At 40.3% G+C, this 10,000-nt stretch overlaps 1 protein-coding gene across 1 annotated transcript in view; it reads left to right on the top strand.

Moving 5' to 3' along the window:
* Positions 1 to 10,000, top strand: part of cables2b (Cdk5 and Abl enzyme substrate 2b) — a 30,813-nt gene that overhangs the window by 5,106 nt on the left and 15,707 nt on the right. The window contains exon 2 of the mRNA XM_068733352.1: positions 8,669 to 8,764. Within this exon, the coding sequence (XP_068589453.1) occupies positions 8,669 to 8,764 (96 nt within the window). The remainder of the gene's footprint in view (positions 1 to 8,668; positions 8,765 to 10,000) is intronic.

The following is a 10,000-nucleotide window of genomic DNA, read 5'->3' as shown; positions in this document are numbered from 1 at the left end:
CGTGCAGAACGTGTGGGAACTAAGTGGGTAAAGGCAAATGATAGAACAGCGAGAACAGTCTGGCAAGTTCCGAAAAATCACATGACTTTACTATAATGCAGCCTTAAAAATCAGGAAAAGACTTATGCTATATTACGATATCCAAAATCTAAGATAATATCTAGTCTTGTATCACAATTCTGTGTATTGCTCAGTGCTAACTAATATATGTTAAAGGTTGATACTGATGGGTGAAAGCTGCGCAAATATTGTATTAACATTTATCATCACAAATGGACCTTTTTCAAAATATTATAATAATAATAATAATAATAATAATAATAATAAATGCTAAAACTACCTTGAAATGTCTGCAATCAAGTACAGTGACTGGTTCCACTGCTCCAGTACCTGTGTAGCAGTGTTTTGTTGATAAAAATTGCAATTTAGTTGATCAGTCTGACGCTCACGTACATGCAGATCCATTTAGTTTTGACTTTGGCCTTACATTTTTTGTCAAACTCCTCCCCCTGTCTCACTCACACACACGTCAAACTTGACTGCGTGTGAGTTTAAGCTGCTCTGTTCCCAAAACTTTGTGCTGAACTTTGTTGCCTTAAGCAGAAAACGTATCAGATTCAGCACAAAGCACTGATTAGACACACCCTCTGGACCAACACACACAACCCAAAGAAGAGATGGAATCTGACTGACGTCATCGTGTGTGTGTGTGTGTGTGTGTGTGTGTGTGTGTGTGTGTGTGTGTGTGTGTGTGTGTGTGTGTGTTTCTAAACATGCACGACCCTGAGCTGAACCCCACTCCCCTCCACACCCTTAACACACACACATGAGTTATCTTAACCATCAACTGTCCTGCGCACCGTGTCCTCATAAATGTGGATAAGTCAAAAGACACACTTCACCTTCAAGGGCTGCGATTATATTCATTATCAATTAATCTGCTCATTACAAGTAAAACCAGCTACAAAAACAACCTAGAGCCCTTGCAAAAGTATTCACTCAATTTTGTGCTTTCCTTTCTGTAAATAAAGACATTTTCACCATAAATGGATAAATACAAATTCACCAGAAAAACAGGAAATTAAGTGTTTGATGCGTACAAACTTATGATTATGAACACTAAAGAAACATGGCCCTGTCCGTGAAGGTTTCCATGCTATGGTTCAGTGTGTTAACCCTACACGTCTCAGTCCACACTACAACATGAGAATGGTATTCATTGTGGATTACTTTAGAACTGCAGAGTGGAACTTCTGACGGGTTAATGTGTTTTAAATGTATCGCCATCAGTGGGAACAGGCCACAGTCTTCCTATCACCATCCGTGTACATGTGCGTGTGAGGTCTGGTTTGATAATATGCTAATCACACACACACACACACACACACACACACACACACACACACACACACACACACACACACACACACACACACACACACACACAGTCTTATCTGTCACATCCAGTTTGCGGTATTATGTTCTCAGTGAACATTTGAATGTCCCCAACAGGCTGATAAAGGGACACATCTGAACAAGCGTTCCATTCTCCAAAGACACCCTGCTTCAAATGCATACAGTGTGTTTATATAAACTCTTCTAATTCCATTATACCCACATCTAATTAATCCCGTCCGTCACATAAACTCCTTACCCAGGTTATGTCACTTTTGGATTACAATCATAGTGAGAAGAACAACCCCATTAGCAGAGCTGGATTATACAAATTAATCTACTAAAGATACTCTGCAGGTCTATAGTTGGGAAAATCCCTGCATTCACGTGCTGCTAATTATATATATATATATATATATATATATATATATATATATATATATATATATATATATATACTCTGTTGAGATCTATTCTAAGAAAGTTTCCTGAACAGTTCACGAGCAGGAGATGGATTTATTACTATAGCTTCTGAAATTGTACTAAAATCATACGTAGTAAAAAAAATAAATCCTGCGGATGAAGAAGCATAAGGATTCTGTTAATCTGGTGATGTAAGACACACGTGTGCGTGTGTGTGTGTGTGTGTGTGTGCGTGCGTGTGTGTGCGCGCGCGCGTGTGCGTGTGCGCGCGCACACCTCTCAACCAGAGTTCCATGTAGTGTAATCTGTGGAACGTCCAGCGGTCAGTCTGTGTCGGAGGTGTGGACAGACACACTGCTGCCTGGTGTGTGTGTGTGTGTGTGTGTGTGTGTGTGTGTGTGTGTGTGTGTGTGTGTGTGTGTGTGTGTGTGTGTGTGTGTGTGTGTGTGTGTGTGTGTGTGTGTGTGTGTGTGTGGGATGAGGATTTAGACAACAGGACATTTATGGTGTGTGGTTGGTCAATGACAAAGTGTGTGCATGCATGCGTGTTAAAGAGTTAGTATGGGTGGTGTTTAAAAAAAGCTGTGTGTGTGTGCGCGTGTGTGAAAGCCTCTGTGGTCTCACACACAGAACGGGGGAGAGGTGAAGAGACAGTGAGGGTGAGAGAGTCACTTCCCTACAAACCCTCTCTGTGTAGAACTGCTTTTAGCTGAGCAGACACTGCAGGGTTTAATCAATCTTATACGTTTTCTTAACTCACACTACAAGTTTTAATTTACTTTCTGTACAGCTGTTCTGCTCACACTGTACAGATGAGCTGAGTTTATAACGGCTCTTTTTGACAGCAGCCATTTGTCAATTTGAACTGTAAAACTGCTAAAACGGCATATTAATGATCTCACTGCACATCTGCTTCACCAGTACCTCGGCCAGCAGGGAGCCTGACCAATCCTAGCGCACATTGTCTACGAGTAAGTGAAGTTGAGGCTGTAACTAAGCAATACGTTGTAACTCTAAGATAAGAATTTATACACCAACATCCTTTTTACACTCTGTGAAAATAATTACATTTTCACCACAATAAACTGTGTGGAGTGTTCACATCTGGTTGATAATATCTGATCAGCTTATTAAGCGACTCTTCTCCTTTCAGTTAAGAAAGGTCCAGATATGAAAATCAATGGGTTTTTTTGTGCTATGCAGGACATGCATGTACACAGGAAGCTGTAGGAATAGGGGAAAATGTATTTACTGACAAATTGATGCCAGACGAATCAATCGACTCCCACTCGGAGGAGTGGATGGCTATAAAAAACTGGACCCAGGCAGGGGACTATCTGACCACTGACTGCACTTTAAAACATGGAGGAGGACAAAACACAGTGGCTAGAATCTGTATTATTTTGTACAGCATATGAGGAGCTTACAAGTGTGCATTGTTGCTCTGTTCAAAGTGATAAAAACAGCACAGTCACTTCTGTAGATGACCTTAAGAGTTAATATTGATCCCTGTTCCCACAGACAGAAAACAGATACAGATTAAGCCTGTGTGTGTTGATATAAGCCTGTGTGTGTGTGTGTGTGTGTGTGTGTGTGTGTGTGTGTGTGTGTGTGTGTGTGTGTGTGTGTGTGTGTGTGTGTGTGTGTGTGTGTGTGTGTGTGTGTGTGTGTGTGTGTGTGTGTGTGTGTATAGAGTCTATTCTGAGTTTAACCACTGCCCCCGATCAGTGGAAGCTGTATGTGAGGAGGAAGCAGCTGTCAGCTCGCTCATCAAGATATAACGAGAGCAAATACCATTGATCCTCGAGGACGAGGCAGGACAGAGACAGCAGCGATGTATTCGGTACAGTATTAAGTACCATGTGGTGTCGGTGTTCATTTGTATCTTGGATTAAATTGAATTAAACTTTTTCCCTTCTTAAAACATCAGATTTTTTCGAGCTTAGAATTTCAGTTCAATGCCATCCTTTAAAGAGAGTGTGTGGTGAAAGTGCATAATAAATATGAAGTTATAGCTGTTCAAGAATGCGATGCCTATAATAACTTCACACTCTGAGAATGAAAGCAGATATTTTTGCAGCGACGAAAGGAGGGATCGATGAAGACGCAAGGGAAAAGATGAGAGAGAGAGAGAGAGAGAGAGAGAGAGAGAGAGAGAGAGAGAGAGAGAGAGAGATTATTTTAAGATAAAACAGCAGCTATTATTACTGTGACACTGGTGTTGGTGAGATTAAACTGAATAAAATGACTCAGCGTCCGAGAAAAATCCATCACCACAGTCTCCAAAAACAGGCCTGCAGCTGCTTCAAGGCCCTGAGCTGCAAAGTCACTGTTTCCTATTTGACTTAATGAAGCTCTTGTTAGTGTTTGAAGTTCATCCATTTCACATCATACTGTCATTCTCAAACATACTGTTGGTGCTCTTTAATATACACATATTATTATATACTATTATTCAGTAGTGGTAGTATTATTCAGATGTTTTACTTCAAACTATTTAGAGGAACCCTATTTGCCTCCAAAATGTAGTGGAGTAGATGGCACTGTATGGTATAGTAGTTGTGTGTGTATGTATATATATGTATATATATATATATGTATGTATGTATGTATGTATGTATGTATGTATGTATGTATGTATATTACTTGAATATTAGATGAGAGAGAGAGAGAGAGAGAGAGAGAGAGAGAGAGAGCTAACATGACAGCAATGAAGAAAAGATTTGCTGTTTTTGTTTCAGCTCGTTGATCTTAGCTTGATGGCACAAGGATACAGATATTTAAAGAAAAATGTCATATATTCAGAAAGTCTTCTTCTAAAAGTAGGTTATCATCATCATCATCCTCAGCAGCAAGGGAAACGACAGACTGGATTTTTCCATTCCCACAGAGAGGAAACTTTCCACAACATCCCAGAGAGAAATAGCTGGTTTTCATGGAAATGGGCCACTGGTCTGCAGATCCAGCGCTCAGATACTGGGACAGATTTAGACAGACTGTGAGAGCAATGGTGTCAGATATTGCACTCTTATCTAGATATTGTTGATGTTTATGATTTCAGTGTTTTCCTTATGGAAGCCTCTAAGCTGAGAGAAATGATTTAAAGGTAACATTGCTTTTTATTGTTTAGAATTAATAAACCGTATTAATAGTCAGTCACTGCTGAAGAACCTTGTGATCGTAATTGTGTGAGGGCTTGTTCGTGGTCCATCCAAACATGTTGTTAACTTAAGTCCTAATTGTTATTTGTGGCAATCAATGATTAGATGAGTAAGCTACAGTTAGTCAGTGAATGACGCAGCTCATTATTCATCCCTGCAGCCTCTTAGGTTTGGTACAAATTGGCATTAAATGTCTTCTTGGACGTATCGCGTTGTTTACTTATTTTATCAGATAGTTCATGATTTTGCCAATATGAGGATATTTCGTTTTGACAAAGGTCTTGTGTAGCTGCTTGTGTTTATACAACATTCAACATATGCGATGGACGACTTCTTTTGCTGAATTAAAAACAGATGTTTGCAGAGAAACATGGGGATTTTTCATAAAGCAATAAAAAAAACGTTTTCCCATTTGTAACAAAACTGTTGTTTTGTAACATTTCAAACAACAAGCAGCTCTACAACCTTACTACTTGCTAATGTTAGCATAGCGGCACAGACCGAGAAGAAGCGCATTAAGGATGTCATGTAGAGGGTCAGGTTGCTCAAAGGCACTTCAGTAGAGACCGGTGTGTTGGCTGTAGTAAGGATCAAACATGCGACCCTAAATGTGTCAACCCTTGTGGCCATATTTGTCTTCATCTTAACATCAGCCGCTGTCATCCTCATGATCACCACCATCATCTGCCAGGGATATTTGACCATTGGGCTCTTTTCATTCCCACACAATGGAAACATTCCACAACATTCCGGAATGATGGAAGGGAACCCTGAGAAGATTCCATCATGTGACCGTGGTTACAGTAGACATACTAAAGATAGAATCATTATAAATAGACTCTTTGGTTTAATAATACTGAAGAAGTGACAGCTCAGACGGTTCTGTGTTCATACTTGTGATCTTTAAAACGACTGACTGATCAACATCTTTAAAGAAACGGTTGAGAATCTTCATTCCCATGCTGTGACACTGTTGACATCATCTTTGTGTTTCCAGATATGAAGGATGTAGTGCTTATATTGATGCTGTGCTCAGTTACCATCAGCACATTTACTTCTAATTCAATCATAAAAATCTTCTTGCATATTTCCCACAATGCTGACAATGATCCACAGACAGAGGATGTCGCCCTCTGAGGCAAATCTGTCATTTGTGATTTTGGGCTATACAAAATATATTGAATTGAAATGAATCAGGATTGTTGTTACTCTGTGTGTTTGGGACACAAGAGCATGATGGTTGTTTCAATTGAGTGACAAAAATAGCAATGCATTGGTGACGTGCTTCGTTCAAATAAAAAAACAAAAACTTGAAACAGTGCTGTCTTTCTAGGTGGCTCTAGAAAGAAGCCCTCACTGTTTGATTCAGACCAAAATCAAATGTTTACATGATGCTGTTTCAGACTAAAACTTACCTTGTAAACAAAACAAATGTGTGGATTGTTGTTTTGGCGTAGAATGTTAAAGAACCATCAAACTACCCAGATGTCACTGCCACACACACACACACACACACACACACACACACACACACACACACACACACAGCTCCCTCAAACATCTGCTTGTGTGTGTGTGTGTGTGTGTGTGTGTGTGTGTGTGTGTGTGTGTGTGTTCAAACTCCATGTGGTGTGGACTCACCAGGTCAGCCATACAAAAACTGTAACAGATGCTCTCTGTCTGTCTGTCTGTCTGTCTGTCTGTCTGTCTGTCTGTCTGTCTGTCTGTCTCTGTGAACGTTTGTGAGCATAAGTGTGTTCATGTTTCTACATTAAGTTATGCATGTTCACAGTTGTGTAACAATTCTGTTTCTTCGCAGCTCTGTGTTCTTGTTCTCTCCGGGGCATGAGTGTGTGTGTGTGTGAGAGAATGTTGAAACTGTATGTTGTATTGTCATATTGTCACATGTTGTCCTTCAAACATACCTGGATATTATATTGGACTTAAATATTAAATCGTATATCAGCTTAAGTCTGAGTTCATCTAGGTTGTGTAACCCGTTTGTGTTCATATTCACTTCATGTATTTTTTAGTTTCTCAAAAAAACATATCACATGATGTATAAAATTAATTTCATCCATACTGCTGTGTGTGTGTGTGTGTGTGTGTGTGTGTGTGTGTGTGTGTGTGTGTGTGTGTGTGTGTGTGTGTGTGTGTGTGTCCATGCTGATGTCTTAATGTTATGTAACTGCTGTGATGTCAGAGAGCTAAACTTCTCTCACGTTGAGGTCTGTTGTTTTAATCCACGAGGTCGACACAGCACACAATCTGGCTCCTCCCCTGACCTTTAGCAGACAGACAGACAGACAGACAGACACACGCTGACACAGCAGGTTCTAGGTCTTGGTTAAGCTCGGAAACGAATAAAAATAAACAATATGTTTATTCATTTATTCAACAAGAAGGACTAAATGTTTTTAAATTCACAAAAGTGTGTGTGTGTGTGTGTGTGTGTGTGTGTGTGTGTGTGTGTGTGTGTGTGTGTGTGTGTGTGTGTGTGTGTGTGTGTGTGTGTGTGTTAAAGGAGCAACATACGGGATGTAGAGCATTAATGTAGCAGCAAACAGCTTTTTCCTATGTTAAGATATATTAGAGTAATGTCTACTAAACCTGAGTAGAAAATGAAGTCGCTCTCCCCCTTGTGTATGTGTGCTCTCCAAGTTTTTCCTGCTTTGTTGACAAACCCGGGTCGGCCATGCATGCTTTTAGTGCATGTAAGTGTTTCTGAGCGCGTCCCACTGGCTCGCTCCCAGCCGCCGAGCCGCACTGAGCTCATACAGTGGTTACACCCAGGGGTTCCCCCTCAGGTAAACGCTGTTGGCTCTGTCAGCACTTTTTGCCGTAGTTTGCACTGTTAGCAGAACCGTTAGCTGCGTGCCACCTGCTCAGCCGTCGCCTTGTTGAGAGCGGCTGAAAAGAAAGAGAAATGCTCCCTATCTCGTATTCAACACCTTCGCAAAAGCTTTTGGGGACACCTGTAATGAGAAAGTACTGAGGATTCTGAAAGAGAAATGGTTCTATGCTCTGCCTGCATGTTATGAGGAAAGTTTGCGATGTGCGATGAAATTGTCCAATAGTGCTACGACGACATTACTTGCGATAAATAAACATATTGAAGTGTGCATATTAGCTATTTTCCTTCGTCAGCCAGGCTGTATTTAAAGTAAAAAATGTAATAAAGCTCGGCTAAATGTTGTTTATAGAGCAGCAACGGCCTAGTCACAGCATACACACAATAATATCTTCCTAAAAACAAAGCTAAAATGTCAATAAAATAAATATTTCAGAGCAGATTAAAGTATTGCTTTTATTACATGTTAACACACTTAACATGCTTGTTGAACAGGTCTATTGATATGTATTGACGTTATATATGCTACGGTTTTATTACACTTACAGTAAGGAGCGCAGTTGTCGGTAATTCAACGTCACCTGGTTCGCTTCATTGTCTCCACAGCAGCCTCTCTGATCTGTTGTATGTATGTTTGTGTGTGTGTTTAATACCGTGTTTCAGTAACCACCCATTAACAAAATGATTGTTCTTACTCATTGTACGCTATGTTCAGTTTGATTTCAGGTCTAATTGTGTGTGTGTATGCTTTAAACCCTGATTCATGAATTGCTGCGATGTGAGCGAAACCCTTCATTTATCTCCATGTCTGTCTGTCTGTCTGTCTGTCTCCCTGCAGGACTCGTAACCTCTCTGGCGGCTCTCCAAAACCTCGACACGCCAAGAAGATGCACTTCATCAAAAACATGAAACAATACGACACAAGAGGCAGCAGGTTAGACACGCACATTATTCTGTAGTTGCTGTTGTCTGCAACACCTCAGGTTCAAATCCTGTGACCGGTCCAGTAATGCAGTGGTGGGGTTTTATCCCTTTTTAAAGGTAAAGGTTGAAAGTAGCACACATCACATTGTTCCGCTGCTGCAGCCGAGTCTTTGTCCAGGTTTAGACGGGGCTGAGCGGCATGTCGATCCCTGCTGTTCACAGCTTGTAGCGTTACAGAGCAAAACCTAAGCACCGCAATGTCATGGCCGTGGGCTTAGGGTCTCAGTTCAAAGAAAGACGGCTATTTTTAAACAATATCATCGAGAACAAAGATATCGTACCTTTGAGTATTCCACTAGCCTTGAACCTTTACAAACTCTGCTGACATGCAGAAGTGTGCAGCCTTCACTCTACAGGTGGAGAGGGACTGAGCTGTAGCCTGGAGAATGTCATTCTGTCCATTTCTTCTTCTATTGTCTTCTATTCTTGTCCTTCCTTGTGTATAAATCAGAGCTATGTGTCAAAGGAACACAGACATACTCATCAGATAATAATAGACTGAGGGCTGATTGTTTTAGAATAGATCCAGCTAAGAGCAGCAGAGCTGTTGTTTGTTGTTCAGCCAAGTCACCATGGCATTACGGGGAAGAGACAGCAGCTTAAAAAGAAAAGCAAACGTTAGAGTCTGAAGCAGGAGGGCTTAACCCTCCTTTGGGTCATGGGAGATTTTGAAATGGGTGACCAATTATGAATCTGTATGTCAATAAAAGTGCTTCCAGCTTGCTGCTTCCAGCAGCGCTACAATTTATTTCAGTGTCAAAGTAGTACAGTAGGAAACTAGTTGATTGTCTGTATATCCATATTTATAGCTATCATGGTGCACATAATGTATATTAACATGTAAATAAAACAGTAAACAAGCTTCTTATGGATTCACAATATAAGTACATAACTTGATGCATTTTGTCTCACTCTCCTCTCCATTCAAATACAGATATTTGTATTGAAAAACATGTACATCAAAATCCAAATTGTGCATAACTTTGTCCATTTAAACTGTCCCAGAAGATTTAAAAGTACCACTTATGTGTCAATTGATGGTATTTCTGAGTAAACTAAATTACTAACTGAACTAAAGCAGCACACGTTTAAAAAAAGAAAAGAAAAACACTGCTGGAGTATACATCCTGTGTGATAATGAACTTTTCCCAGACAAATTAAAGTTAATGACATGAGGTCATTGGTC

This window comes from Cebidichthys violaceus, unplaced genomic scaffold (genome assembly GCF_023349555.1).
Source record: "Cebidichthys violaceus isolate CVI_PGR_0920_01 unplaced genomic scaffold, fCebVio1.0.p SCAF_6, whole genome shotgun sequence".
Lineage (NCBI taxonomy): Eukaryota > Metazoa > Chordata > Actinopteri > Perciformes > Stichaeidae > Cebidichthys > Cebidichthys violaceus.
Note: the sequence above shows the minus strand (reverse complement) of the source record. Positions and strands in the feature narration are given on the sequence as shown.